Source organism: Anabrus simplex, chromosome 2 (assembly GCF_040414725.1).
Source record: "Anabrus simplex isolate iqAnaSimp1 chromosome 2, ASM4041472v1, whole genome shotgun sequence".
Lineage (NCBI taxonomy): Eukaryota > Metazoa > Arthropoda > Insecta > Orthoptera > Tettigoniidae > Anabrus > Anabrus simplex.
Genome location: NC_090266.1, coordinates 21,027,750 through 21,043,911, shown reverse-complemented (window position 1 = coordinate 21,043,911; position 16,162 = coordinate 21,027,750). Strand labels below are relative to the sequence as shown.

Below are 16,162 nucleotides of genomic sequence, written 5' to 3'. Positions count from 1 at the left end.
TCTCAATATCTCTGAGTTTCGGTGACATTTTTCATATATTTATTCTGTCTGAAGTTGCCGTGCGCCATTTTGTCTGTCCCTTTCTCCTTTGTATTTGCATCTGGACTGTAGCATAATGGTACAGTAACATCCTTCGTTTTTGAGGTATTAGTATCCTGATACAAATAATTCAACTTTTTTCAGTTCATTTATCCACCTTAATTATATTTTCTGAAAACAAAAGAAAACGCGTTTCTTTATTTTTAAAGAATATTCCAAATACAAATTTTCATGTCTGTAACATCTGAAGTTTATGGGCATATCAGAGGAATGAACCCTGAGAGATTGGACAACGGGATACTTCTGCAGGAAAAGTGAAAAAAACAACTGGGATGGCTCGCACAGGTGCACAATGGCTTGGCAGAAATAGGTATCAAGGAGGAGGATATAAAAGAAAGGACATCGTTTAGGAAGAAGGTTGCATGAATGAGGGATGCGTCTGAAGAGCAACAACAAATATGTTGGTAAATGATCCGCCTAGTCAATATTATTTATTGATTTTTATTTACCTTTCACCTCAACATTACGTCTAGTACAGGTTTCGAGAATATACAGGGTTATTCACCTAACATGTTACACAGAAATAACTTCTAAACCATTAAAGATATCGGCATTCTGTTTTCATATTCATAAATGGTACCCAGGGTCTTGTAAAATAACGTGCTACTTAGTCTCATGGGGTAATTAATAACCGAGATATTGATACTAACTTCATATTTAAAAACGGAACGGCACAAATTCATACAGCTGGCTTAAAAGTTCAACTGCGTACAAGTTCAAATATGTAAGTATTTTAAAAATCGGACAATTACTTTTTGAGATATAAATAAGAACAGCATGCGTGGTTTTGCATGCCGCATCAGACGGCGTGAAGTCGGGCAAGTACATATTGAGGCGCAAGCTGCTTCCTGGCCTTGATTCCAGCCACAGAACGGATAACAGGCATGTACTGTGAACATAATGTGATGTACCGTAACATACCCTGGGTGTGCAACGTTATTGTATGACTGGCGAACACACAACGTGGGAGATTAAAGTTGTATTGTTTTGTTTTGACACGTAATAGATTGCGCTCAGTTTAGCGTTTTTCCTCACGGATGGGAATGGGAAGGATTTGGAAAGGAAGTCGGCCGTGGCCTATCACAAAGGTACCTATCCGGTATTTGCCTGGTGTTGAACATGGGACACCCTGAAAATCACTGTCAGGTTGGGCGAGGCAGGACTCGAACCTGCGCTCTCCCGAATGGACGCTACTACAGTCGCGCTGGAGCTCTGCGGAGATTAATGCGTGTAAAATAAAACATAAATAATAGTGTTGCTGCCATCTCACCACGATCAGCTGTGAACATTTGCTTGTCTTGAAGGAGCTCTCCGGTATTTTGTGTTGTTTATTTCTCAACTCATAGAGTAGTATGAACTGTACACTAAAACCACTGACAATTATAGCTTTCGTAATGTTCCTTTCAAGGCAAAGTACTTATTTTATTCCTTTTAAACACATCAACCCTTCCTGTCCTGTCCTGTCATGTGTTCGCCTGTCATACATACTTTGCAAACCCATCGCATGTGTACGAGGTAGTCCTGCCGATGCCCTCCGTTAATGGGTGTGTTATGCAGCCAGGTTGAAATAAAGCTAAAATCGTCTGTAAGAAGGAAAGGAAATCTAAATTAACTGAAAGACTACGACATGAACAAAATCAGAATACAACGCGCAAAAATATTAAAACTTACCATTATGATGGTATAAGTATTGAGTGTGGTGTGCATCTATTGAGGAGATACAAAAGCAACTGGCGTTGTACGGCGACTGGTTTGCGGAGTTGACGTCGGATGCACAGTGAATGGAAAGAGGGGTGGGAAGTACCGCCCCTGATGCTATCATCATACTTCCCCCTTATGCGCTTTTCCTCATTCTCTTTTGCCCTCTTTCTGGGGTATTGGGTCACAAATTTAAACAACTGGTTGTCCTCTGCCATGTGCTCATTAAGGCTATTTTCACTATAAAATTTTTGTAACTTGTAAATTTCTAACTTCTCAAGGGCATTCATTCGGGTAACCCTCGTTCATGCTTCAGTTGTGGCTCCACGGCTCATCTCAAGCGGGATTGTCCCAAGGCTGGGGCAATGCAAACCCACCAATACTTCTTGCCGTAACTGTGGGTCAACGAGGCATTTCTCTAGGCAGTGCCCACGTAACACTTCAGGCTCTGGACCCACGGGCAATAGTAGTTCTAGATGACTAGCCGGCAGTTCTGATGGTGAACCCCAAAGCATGGCTCCTTGTTTTGTCATCATGACTGTACCTTGGATGATTTACTTAATTCTAAGGCTAATGATTGCTCCCAGTCTGACTCTGGTGCTCATTTCTTGCAATCTTGTTGGATTTCTGCCATACCTTCTTGTAAATGACCGTATTTATGCATAGAAGTAAATAATGAACCTGTCTGTGCGTTACTAGACTCTGGGAGTAGTGTCAACTTGATGAGTGAGACCTGGTACGATTCTATGAAAACTGTTTGCAAGTTACCTACATTAAAACCCGTGTCCTTCACCTGCTGCACTGTTAATTCCTACTCATTAAACATTGTAGGATCACTAGAGGTCAAGATTAGAGTCCGTGGTTTCACATGGAAAATGCCAGTTCTAGTGGCAAGAGATTTATCCTGTCAGTTCATATTGGGTGCCAATTTTATTGTTAAAACAGGCATGACTTTGGACCTGCAGTTCAACAAATTCTATTTTAAATTTTGTGCGAGAATCTTTGAGCTGTGTGAACGCTCCCCTATTCTGCCTTGTGACGTTAACGCTATTCCTGAAGATTCTGACGAACCCAAATCTTTTGATTTTAGTCATTTACCCGAGGAGCAGGCCAATCAATTTAGGAAACTCTGCGATAAGTTCCCTGATGTCTTTACCGACAGGTTAGGTGTTACCAATGTCTTAGAATACAAAATTGAAGTCGCGGATTACATACCTGTCCGTTCTCTCCCGTATCGGCTGTCACCACCCAAAATGGAAGCCCTTAAGGCTATTATGGATCCAATGCTCGCTGACGGAGTGATACGCCCTTCTAAGTCAGCCTATTCTGGTCCCTAAACCGCAAGGTGGTTATCGTCCTGTAGTTGACTATCGGACGTTGAACCGCAAGGTGGTCCTCAATCTGTCCCCCTTCCTGATTTGCACTCTTGTTTTTCTTGGTTTGATAATGCAAAAATATTTACCACCTTCGATTTAAATCAGGCCTATTACCAGATACCTCTTGCCGAGGAATCCAAGCATCTTTGCGACCAATTGGAACATGCATGAATTTCAGCGTGTCACATTTGGGCTTGCGACTGGAGCCGCTGTCCTTACTCGGTTACTGGATTATGTTTTATCTGACATTAAGTTCAAGTTCGTCTATAAATACCTTGACGATTTGGTGATCTTTAGTGAAACCTTCGAGAAACAAATTGTAACGGTTCAAATCCCGTTACAAGATATCTATATTTTTATTATTATTTCATCTGTGATATTATTTTTCTTATTATTTTATCTGTGAGATTACTATTATTGTATTATCATTCTTATTCAGTTCAATTCTACAATGCTTGTCGCTAACGTGATTGTGGTTAAATGTATGCATATATACGTGTGGGTAGATTAAAACTAAAAACATGTACAGTGAGAGTTGCTATATATCAGACGTGGATGTGACATTGCTACATTGTGCAATACTGCTGGAGTTACTGTCAAGTCATCGCTACGTCATCGTGCGTATTTAGCGGTGAGCTCACTTCGTGGGAGTTACCTAGGGTGCCGCGGGCGCGTTCGCCATAGGGTGTAATATTTGTCGCGAGGTGGGTGTAGATCATAGTTATTTCTGGAGGTTACGTAAGTGCGTCAACCAATGTCTATAAAAGGTGGCTGTATCTTGTAGCGTCTGTCATTATTTTATTGGAAGGAGAGGCCACAGTTGGTCATTTACTGAACGAGATGGAGAGGCCTCAGTCGGTCAGTTACTTGAAGATACGGACGCAAAGGCTTACCATGGAGTCATAGGATACACTTGCAATGAAGTCATACCATACAGACTTACCAAGAAGTCACATGATACGGAGAAGCAGTCACAAGGATACAACACAAAAATTAGGCGTGACACATCTACAGTAAACACCAGATCTAAGGAGTACGTCGTAATTACACTCAGTGTTGAAGGTACAGTCAACTGAACCAGTGAGGGATATATTTCGTATAAATTGTTGAATGTCCGGTCAAGAAGAATTCAAATTCATGCCTAGTTTCTTTCAGTTGCAATGTCATAATTTCATATTCTCATCTATTTTAATCGCAGCAGTTCTCACTATTCTTATTGAAAATATTTCAAGAATATATCTTGTTCTATCAAATTATTTTAGCGTTTCATTTCCAGAATAATATAACATAACCTCAAATTTAATGGGGAAACCGAACGCCAATCTCCTTTTCCCAGAACTTATATGGTATGCTGTCAAAAGTAAGCTTATTACCCCACACCCTAGAGATAGTCAAGATTCTCATTCTATTATTGCTGCACTGAGTGGTAGCTGGCGCCCATCAAATAACGTATGTGTAAGTAAGCAGGTAAGAAGTAAGTGTGAGTACAAGGTCCGATGATTATGTATTTTATTTAATGAATATTAATGTTCATAATTTTCAATTTAAATGCAGTTTAATATATTTTTAAAGTCAGTAAAAATGTTAGGAACATACTACAATCTTGTCCATCTCAACGAAGTGCTTGAAAGACTGTGTAAAGCAGGGCTAACCCTCTAGGTCACAAAGGTGTCTTTCGCACAACCCCAGATGTCCTTCTTAGGCCATATTGTGTCGGGGAGCGGTGTCTCAATCGATCAGTCTCGTACTGCCGCCATCCAGAATTTTCCCACTCCAAAGGACGCCAAAGTTGTAGCCAGATTCATTGGCATGTTTGGTATAAGTCCAGGATTCTCCGGCACGGGCTACGCGGCTGCTGTTCGTGCGTTCATATGACGTCATATATGACGTGTTTGGCGAGTTGATGTTTGCAAAGATGGCGGATAATTCGAAAGGACTTGTAGCGGCCGCTAAATGTATGAATCAATGGTCTTATATATTTGGGTTTTTGAGACTGCGTAACACAATTAACGGGCATCGGGTTGCGCTTGTTGGTTTGCGAAATGGATATTAACGGCGCGTTATGATAGGGCTGGCTTGAATTCGCGAAATTTACGAGTATTATGTAGGTCGGGGTAGTGGCAAAACCATTGGTCTGTGAACAAGCAAAGGGGGTCTGGGGCCAACAGGCCTCTAGCATCCCTTACGAAAGCAATTGTGATCCATCGAAAAACCACTGGTATTGACAGGTTAGGTTGTGATCCACCAAAAAGCACTGATGGTGACAGGTTTGGTTAGGTGCGACAGCATTACTAAATGAGCGGGGTGATCCACCGAAAACCACTGATAGTGACAGGTTTGGTTAGGTGTGACAGCATTGCTAATTGAGCGACTGTTGTTGAAAGTACACTTCTGGTCAGCACGTCTCAAATTGGAAAACAACACTATACGTTGGGAGTATGGAAATCACTAAGACAGGATATGAATTTATGAGTACTCACCATAAGTGCAGGAACTGTTGCGACAGGAGTGGCACAAGATGTAATTGTTGTGCTGCCATAGTAGTACTTTTTGAAGTGCAAGTACGGGTGGAGTACCGAACAGGAGATTGAATTGTTTTCGGTGGTTGTAGTTTCTCTTCAAAACAATCAGTACGATGAGCCAGGACTGGGTATAATGTTGAATTCTTTCTTGCTAGTTGTACTTCCTCTTAAAACAGTAATCAGCACCATCACAGAGCTGGGCATATGACAGGAGTGTTTCTAGTTGTACTTCCTCTTAAAACAGTAATCACCACCATCACAGAGCTGACAGACGGGAGGAGTGTTTGTTTCTAGTTGTACTTCCTCTTAAAACTATAATGAGCACTATCAGAGAGCTGAACGCACAAGTGGAATGTTTTCGTGTAGTTGTACTTGCTGTTAAAACATCACTCGGCACTACGTCGTCGGTATGTCTGTTGCGAAGGGAGGAACGGCGAGAACTGCCTTTCGTGCTGCACACATGTGCGTTGAGAGAATAGGATCATGGAAGATATATTGAAGGGAGTGGTGAATGTTGGCGAGCCTGTTCAGACTTACCAGTCAATCTCCCGGACGATTTCTAAAAATTTGTTGAATTTATCTTCTCCTGCTACTTTGCATTGTTTATTAAACATGTAGGTCGTCAGGTAGCCGGTGTAGAGGCTTTTCCTGCGGTTATACTCCGGGACGGATGCTTTGACATGGCGCCATGTAGATTCTATTGTACTTGTGTGCGCACCAGTTACTTTGTCTACGAACTCGACTGAATGATTAACTGTCAGGTGCTCGTATCCATGTTTTTTGAGAGTGCTGTAAGATTTCCAGCAGTCTGTGATGATGGTGGTCCCGGGCTTTATCCACTGTTTTATTGTGGATATGAGGGATTGGGCCGTTCTGTCCTCCACGGTGGTGAAAAAACACCACCGAAAACCCACTGGCCTTCCATGAAGTGCCCCCTATAATATTTCCTTCGGCCGAATTTGCTCTTGTCGACCTCGACAATTGTATTCGGGCCGCCGATGGATTCTGATGTTGTTTCTATATAGTTGATGAGTACTTCTCGGTAGAAATTTGTCCAGTCGGTGATGGTGGTTTTGGAGAAGCCGTATTCGCGATTTATATCGGCCGAGTGCGTATTATGCGCTATTTCATACGTCAGCTGTATGATTTCGGGAATTGTGAGGTTGCTTTTGGAAAACCAAGATTTCTGACGTAGGCCTATGGTTCTGGTGGTTTTGCACCTCGATTCCCTTGGTCCTTTATTGCAGGCCCATCATACGCCGTCGCCTGTTTGTTTTGTGTCCTCCAAGGTCATGTTGGACTGACACTTGGGGCACTTTATTGTGTCTTTAATTAGTCTGGTTTCCCGTAGGAAAGCCATGACCATTTCTTTGTTCGATACAAGCTGTGGGAGAAATCTCCTATTCGGTACTCCCGGCTTCCCGAGTACAAATTTAGAGTAAGAGGAACGTGGAATGAATGTGGATTTCTGCAGTTCCTCTTGATGTTTGCTGACTACTACGGCAATTGCCGACATATTGTTGGTACTGAACGTCCACTATGTATGCCTATACTGTGCCGAATGACTGGAAGGAACATGGATACATGGTCTCCTTTTATACGAGGAACGTGTGGTGGTAATGAAACTCGTGACTTCAGTTTGATGTATTTTCATTTCTGTTTGAAATTTAAGTTGGCAACAGTTGAGGGGGGGAGAGAGAGACACGAGTGTGTCATCTTTTGGGGTAAATACGAAATACTTTGCAATGCCATTTGTTTCACTTCTGGTGTACTACGTGCATCTATACGTATGTAGATATACATATCTCCTTAATACGTTTGAATGTCAAGTAACCTGCTAGCCGAGTGGAGAAGGTGAAGGACTACGGAGTTGAAGATCGTTGGTTCGAGACAGTCTGCCGCCAGGAATTTATAAGAGGTAAGTGAAATTAGTATAATATGGAAATATGTAAGTGATAGAATAAGTATAATATGTGATATGTGGATATCGGTGAAGTAAGATGGGAAGACAAGGAGTGTGAAGAAACGGACAGTGAAACGGGAAAATTCATCAATAAACTTTTGATTTGTCCCCACCCGAAAGCTCCTACTACCCAGGGGGTCCCGTAAGTATGTCGTCATAGCTGTGCCGGCGAATTCTGGCCTTGTTCCGCATGGTTAATTTTTTTCGAAAATTCATTCCCAATTTTGCTACCCTGTATCCTGCTGAACGAAATTATTCCATTTATGAGTTGGAAGCCTTAGCTGTTGTCTTACCTTTAGAAAGCTTCAGAATGTACCTGGAACATCTTCCTTTCGATCTGGAAACTGATAATCAGGCGTTGAGTTGGGTACTGGCCAAGCCGCAAAGGGCCGGTCGTCTAGCACGTTGGGCAGTGCGCATCTCAGCTTTCCAATTTGAAGCCCGCCACATTCGTGGCACGGAAAACGTTGTGGCCGATGGCCTTGGTAGGATGTTCTATCCAGGCAGCTCTGACCCTCAATCGGACCCTGCAGACCACTGTCCTGAACAAGTATCAGCCTTTGCCAGTGTAGTTCCCACTGACTCTCCCTTCCTTTTCAAGGATATAACCAAACATCAGGAGGACGACGCTGAGTTAAAAGCTATTATCGACAGGATGAAATCCGGTGAGCATGTTAAGCCTTACAGCCTTAAGAATGGTGTCTTGTGTTGCCCGGCTCACGGTCGCAAAGACCCAAAATTTGTAGTCCCAACTAACCTTGTCCCGGCTCTCTTCAAATATTTTCATGAATCCCCAGTGGGCGGTCATCTGGGCGTTTTCAGAACAAGAGAGAAAATTCGTAGGCATTTCGTTTGGAAATCCATGGATAGTGAGATCCGTACCCTTGTCAGATCCGAGCAAGTGTCTCGCCCAACGGAGAGATTGTTCATAGAGTATGTCGGTCCCTTCTCGAGATCTCGGAATGGTCATCGTTTCATACTTGTGTGTGTTGACGCCTTTTCGCGTTTTACGTGCCTGTTCCCCACTCGTATGGCTAACGCCAACACCACCATCTCGTGCTTGAAACAGATATTTGCTTCATTTGGACAGTGTCAATTTTTGGTAAGCGATAATGCAAGAGCCTTTACTTCTGTCCAGTTCCACAATTTCTGTTTTGATCTATCCATTGCTCATGTAACCACTACGCCATATTACCTGAAGCCAAATTATGCTGAGAGAGTGAATCGTAATCTGCAATCCGCCCTCATCGCTTATCACTCCACTGACAGCTCCAAGTGCGATTCATCACTAAACTGGTTGTCGTTTGCATTTATCACTGCCGTCCATGAAAGCCACAAGCAAACCCCTGCTTCTTTAATGTTGGCTTTTATTCCAAATTCTCCACTATCTAATCTGTGGTCAGTTAGTGATCTTCTGCCCGACGATGCCAGTCCAGAAAAGATCCGTGCTAATTGGCACCGTGCACGAAAGAACCTAGCGATTTATTACGCTAAGGTCCAGCGTAATTACAACCACGGGCGAAGGCCGCACAATCTGTCCGTGGGTGACCAGGTGTTTGTTAAAACACACCCCGTCAGTAGCGCTGCGGACTATGTTATCAGTAAATTGGCCCCCAGATTTCGAGGTCCCTCCACCATCTTAAAGTTCCTTACCCCGGTGTCATTATTTGGTGAGTGATCCCGAAAGGAAAAGGATCAGCAGAGTCCACCTCTCCCAGGTGAAGGTCCCTTAAGTCATGTAGGGAGGGGTAAATACCATTGTTGGTGACAATGTAGATCAAGTTGTAAGCTATTTGTAAGAGTTTATTATAAGGTAATAAGTTTTGTTGTAATGTAGTTGTAAGTAATTGTGTAGGTAAATACTTCAGGTATCCTCTAGTGTAATGGATTTAGTATTATAAGTTGGGTAGGTTTTAGTTTAGGGTCACTGGTTGGAATTTATTCTCCTAACTTTCAGGCTTAGGGTAAACTCCTGTTGTTTCCTTTCACCCCCACTGTAAACTTGTCAAATTAATGGATTATAGATAGTGCTTACCCCAGGGCTAGGTGCCCTAATATCCCTGGTGTGTGAGGGGAGACCCTACTGCATACTCATTGAGCCACCCATTGGGTGACTCTATGCAAGATCTTTGAGCCCAGCAGCAAAGTTTTACCTCAAGTATTCCTCTGTCTGCTGCGGTTTGGTTTATGTTACAGTGGCTGCAGTGACCAGCTCCTTCTGATGGCAACCTAAAGTGCCAAGTTGGGAGGCACACTGTGTGCCTTGGGCGCTACCATCCGGCACCACAATCCTGTGACGAATATCCTAATGGAGGCATTTTGACTAGACGGTGTCTCACACATCAGCTTATTTGGTGCAAGATACCACTGGACTGCAACTTAAGTAGCTACCTGGTTTGGACTGAAATTGAATGGAGGCTGGCGGCAAACGGCCGTGTCGGTAGCCACATCCACAGCGAGAACCTGTGGCCTAGCTGAGCAACCTCAATTCTGTGTCTGGTGTGAAAAATTGGTGCAAGATACTTAGTCCATAACCTGGCTAAGAAGGAGGCTTTGAACACGGTCTTACAAGAAAGTGAGAAGTTTCTGGATTACAAACAACGGGCAGAAGGAATGAGTGTACATCCTTTGGTGGACAGAGTAGAAATAGTCAAAGCAATTGTAAAAGGTTCAAAAGGCATTTTGAAATGTAGGGTGACTATCCATGTGGACATTTATGTGGTATTTATTGAATAGGTGGATCAATGAGCACCTTTATTATTTTTGAAATTTATAGGTAAACTGTAAACTCCAGGCTACTGAAAGGACCTCTGGTGTAGTGACAGTTTTTTTTGTTTATTGTTGGAAAGTCAACTTAAAGAAAATCATGGTTGTGCTTTACTAATCTATACTATAGTGAGAACGTTTCCAGAATTGATCGCCTCCCCCCCCCCAGTAATATTATGTTAATGGTCGAGTGTGGCTCGACTTTCTGGGGGAGGAAGATGACACAGGTGTAGAATAATATAATGGAAGTGGAAACAATATTTTATTCCATTCTGGTACCTAACCTGTACAGTGTAAATATTTTGGTAACATATTGTATTTGTAACTAGGAGATCTCATTTCTATATTTACTGGAACTGTCCAGAAAGTTGTGATATACATTTTTGAACAGGATGTGTTTGTCTTTGTTAGTTATGTATTCTAGAAAGTATGTTCTGACTATTCTGGAAATGGAAGATTCGTGATCATTTGTATTCGAGAAAGTATTTAAACATCGTGACCGAAGAAAATGTTGTGATTGGTCAATCTGGACAAGCTCCTGTGTTCTGATTGGCTACTCCAAGGCCAGGGTTCCCTTTAAAAGGTGCTAGGCAGCATTTCGTGGGAGGTCTGAGGTCTTAAGTCTCTGAGCCGTCTTGGTCTTGGCCTGCCGAAGTTTTTGGCGTCGTGAACGTCTCCTTGGTATCAGCATGGGTTGCCTAAGCGTAAGCGCTGTTGCCTTCTGTCCGATTTTAAGTCCCATTTAGTTTTCATTGATGTATCACAGGAGTTTGCCCTAATTGCCACTCTTTTGATCAGATGCGAAAAGCTAGTTCTGATTTTACTCTAAAATGTAATAGTATTGGATGCTTCCTCTTACCTTCAATATTGTATTTGTAGAATTTGATTTGTACTGAGATATACTTGCTTAACTCTTTGAACTTGTAGGAAACTCTCGTCAAAGAATATATATATATATATATATATATATAGCTTATGTGTCTCTAAGAACATGTATCTGTATCTTACGAAAGGTGTATCGGTATTTTCCGCATTGACTGAAACTGTTCGTAATTTATTTATTTTGTGAAGTCCATTTTGTAAATAATATTTTGAAAATTAGGGATCACTGTGTTAATTTTTCCAAACTGCAACCTAGACATATTCATGCCCCTGGTAGGGTTCCCAGTTACGTCCCACGTTCCTTGTTTTTTATCGTCAAGTTGCTCTCACTGATATTTACTTCTGCTGTTTTCGCCACAGTTCATTACATGATGACGGTGTGTATAGTGTTCAGGTACCTTGTAATTTGATGTACTTTCCTCTCTTTATCTGTGTTTGTGTAACCGCTGAAGTGCCGGTTACATGTTAATCACTAAGGCTCTACCAAGTGCTGGCGACAGCTGGACGGACCACCGACTTATACGGTCTGTGATGACTCTTCACATCCATGTGCAGCGAAGGAAAGAGAGAATGCTTACGAGACCTAAAATGAACACAGACCGTCTCAAGGATTATAGCACTACAGCAAAATTTCAACAACTCCTAGGTGATATACTGCTGGATGAATACCCTGAAAGCACTGAAGAACACTGGGTAACACTGAAGACTGCAATACCATCAGCTGGTGAGGAATTGGTAGGACACCGTAGGGTCAAACACCAAGACTGGTTTGATGAAAATGACCGAGAAATTCAGACTCTATTAGACAAAAAGAGAGCAGCACACCAAGCTTGGCAGATCAATCCTAGTTCATTCTCTAAGAAACAAGAATATCAAGAAGCGAAAGCAGATGTTCAAACGAAAACCTGTGTTCTGAAAAACAGTTGGTGGAGGATGAAGTCTCAAGAAATGAAACATCTAGCAGAAACTAACAACACTAGAGCTCTTTTCAGCATGATAAAAACCGTATATGGCCCAACAGCTCAAGAATTAAACCCTCCTAAATCTAGGGATGGCTCTATTCTTCTAAAAGACAGTAATTCCATTAATGCACGATGGAAAGAACATTTCCATGAGCTACTGAACAAGCATCCAGAAATCAACGAAGTAGTAGTCTTGAAAATTCTGCAAAAACCTATAAAATCTCATCTTGGCGAAGCTCCTTCTTTACAAGAAGTTGAAAATGCTATTAAACAGCTCAAAAACAATAAAGCTGGCAGATCAGATGGAATTCCTGCTGAATTTTTCAAGGAAGGTGGACAAATTCTTGCTGAACATACACTAATGCTCATAGTCAAAATATGGAACACTGAAACAATACCTCCTGATCTCTGAGATCAGACTGTGCGGAGTTTAAAATCATAAGTTATGAATTTCATTATGTATCATATTGACAATTGATCACTATTAACGGGTGGAGAAGGGTCCACCTATTCAGTACCATTAGCTTGTACAGTATATTGTCCTATAGGCCTGTAAGTGGGACTACTTTCGACCCCATATATGTAATCTCGATCTTCTAGCTTTCCCTCTTTTCTCAGTAATTTACTTCAAATATTTTCTTTTCAGACATTCACATCAAACCAAATTAAACGATAGATCACTACATCTGATGAAAAGGAATACCTATTCAATTTACTAATGTTCCCCTTCAAACTACATACAAATCATTACCCATATTACTATTGAACATCAAATTTATAAATCAATTTGCTCGTCTATACAGATGGGGATGCCAACTCCTTGATCAACTCAGCAACGTTTGGTTGCTGTAGGAGTGTGATTGTAGGACATATGGAGGTGGAGTTGGGTGCAGGATGGTAAAGGATCTGCGTTTTGGATTAGGCCAATACTTGTGTACGCTTCATCAAATGCGTTTAAAATTGCTTGTAAATCTTGTTCAGAGTTTGCAAGAACAATATTGTCATCAGCATACTGAAGTTCAATGATGGACATTGTGGACTTTTTGGTCTTGGCTCGCAGTCTACAGATTGAATAAACCTCTAACAGTCCTCTATTCAATTTCTGTGCCTTTTGGTAGTTTCCCATCAACAAGATGAAGAATAGTCCCAACAAATATTGAAAACAGAGTGAGAGCTATCACACAACCTTGCTTCACACCTGCTGTGATTTCAAAATTTTCTCTAGGGTTATTTTTTTATTTTTTTTATTTTTTTATTTTTTTTTGCTAGTTGCTTTATGTCGCACCGACACAGATAGGTCTTATGGCGGCGATGGGACAGGGAAGGGCTAGGAGTGGGAAGGAAGCGGCCGTGGCCTTATTAAGGTACAGCCCCAGCATTTGCCTGGTGTGAAAATGGGAAACCACGGAAAACCATTTTCAGGGCTGCCGACAGTGGGATTCGAACCTACTATCTCCCGAATACTGGATACTGGCCGCACTTAAGCGACTGCAGCTATCGAGCTCGGTTCTAGGGTTATTGTTGACAAGAACCATGCCCTTCTTATTATCATGCAGCAGACTAGAAATATTTATGTACTTCTGAGGACAGCCTATCCTTGCTAGGATCTTCCACAGGGTATCTCTTTTAACCGAATCAAAGGCTTTGGCAAGATCTATGAATGTCATGTACAGAGGGAGATGTTGTTCTTTACATTTCTCCTGCATTTGTCTAGCACAGAAAATCACATCTGTTGTGCTGCAATTGGCAGCGAGAGGCATCAGGCGGTTGGATTGAATTCGAGCGAGTATTTTCCCAGCAATAGACAGAAGGGTTATTTCACGGTAGTTAGCACAGTCAGTTCTGTCTCCTTTTTTGAAGATTGTGACTGTCAGTCATAGTTCGGCACTAACCTCAGCAGTTTTGATGTCATTTGGTTTCAAGTTTGGATGTGATGTTTTAAACGTGGATTGTCAATTGTGACATACCAGATTGTTTACTTTATTATTGGTTATATGTAAGCATATGTCTTCCAATTGGAGCGTGGCTGAAGATGACCCAATATATATGGGGTCGAAACTAGTCCCAATTATGTAGGAAAATATACAAGAGTTTAAACGTTCAGAAAGATGAAATATGGCACCTGGATTACCTTTAACAACCCAGCCATAACTAACTCGGAGAACATAGCTTGAAGCTGCGATGTTGTGATTATTATCACAAAATAGTAAACAGTGTTTTTCCTAGGACCTTTTTAATGGGCGCACCACCCTACTGCTTTTACAGACCGCCTAGGTAGGATAACCTAGTTATGTGCTCGTTACACAATACTGTATTAATATATATTCGAGCCGTTGGGTGCTCCAAGTTAAAATGTAAATACTGTAAAACTGTTTATTTTAATGATAAATCTTCATTATTGTCAGCATAATTGCACCAATTATATTGGTGTTTAAATTTTAGCTTGAATATCACGTACTGTCGTCTGCGTGCGGTGTCTGGTTTACCGTGGAATCGCATGCAAGCACTCTATTCCAGGTAGTCACAAACCCATATGGCACCCCACACAACCGAGTGGTAAGCCCCGGTGTCACATGATTATGTACGAACAGTAGAGGTTCAAATTACTCTGTTAAATCTTGTTCTTCATAATAACACTAAAATAGTTCAATTTTACAGTTAATGTTCACCTGTCTGTTATTATTGTTAATGCCCTGAGGAAAGTAAATTGAAATGTTATCGTATTCATTTTCATGTAGTTTTACCCTACCCGGCTACTCATTCCTGCCACCCTGCTGACAAAACTTCTGGGGAGAACACTGAGTAAATATATTAAATTGTCTGAATAATAAAGGAAGTTCTGCTGTTTGACGGACTCAATTTTGATATAAAATTTGGCAATGTCGAGTAACCCTTGTGTGCAACAAGCTCTAGTGTTTGACATTATACATAATTTTTATCCTACATTCAGATACAAGATGTACTTATATATTGTACTGTACATTCAAATTCAAGAAAATGTATTTTCTTTAGTATGCAGCTTGCTTGACTTTCACTCTTCCTTGGAAATTCAAAGAGAAGTCGTACTGTACTTGTTTTTTTCTTTCTTTTCTTTCACTTTATGTGGTTTTTCACTGTGTACCTATTTGTAAACTTTGTAATGCAGTACCTTCTTGTATTTTGGTCTGGGTACTGAAAGAGACTACAGTTTGTTTTGAAATTGTGGTTATTATGACATGGTATAACAATTTGAATTTTCTTTACAGGGCATGATTCAGAATTTCCACACATCCCATCTGCAAACGCTCCTGAGGTTTGCTGGTCAGAGCATGTTGGGTAATAAGATCCAATTGCAGGATAGAGCAACGGAGTTAGTGCGCCTAAGGTGTGATCCTATTAATACAAAAATAAAGGAAATGAATGCATTGCTCGAGTGAGTATTGCAATTCTATTCCATGATTTTATATAGGTAATTTTCTTTTAAATTGCTTCTTTTCCAACAATCTGCAAAATATAGTTTTGTTTAATGGTATTACTCATTCCTGATGCTTTCAAAACCGTGATCTAGAAATGTCAAAGAACCAAACCTCAGTCGCAGTCCTGAGGAAAATTTTGGCAACAATTGGGAGAGATGTATTGTGGTAGTGATACAAATTTTAAGGACCTACTGTCCGTACGTTAATAACTGTAAAATAAAGTACTGTGTAGGTTATTTAGCTTTGTCATTTATCTTTTTAATATGCATTGGAAAAATGCGTTATCTTCTATTTATATAGAGGCAAAATATGGTTCACTTCCATCCTTTCACCGTCCACTGAATTGATCCAGATAATCTGTATCTACTTTTGTTTGACCCATATCAATTTTGTCTTTCAATTTTTTTTAAATTATGTCTATCTAGTTTCTTATTTTAGG

At 41.1% G+C, this 16,162-nt stretch overlaps 1 protein-coding gene across 4 annotated transcripts in view; it reads left to right on the top strand.

Moving 5' to 3' along the window:
• LOC136863885 (E3 SUMO-protein ligase PIAS3) overlaps positions 1-16,162 on the top strand; it is a 566,508-nt gene that overhangs the window by 33,200 nt on the left and 517,146 nt on the right. For 2 of the 4 annotated variants that reach the window (XM_067140272.2, XM_067140276.2), the window contains exon 2: positions 15,514-15,680. In XM_067140272.2, the coding sequence (XP_066996373.1) occupies positions 15,514-15,680 (167 nt within the window). The other 2 variants (XM_067140273.2, XM_067140274.2) reach the window with 2 other exon arrangements.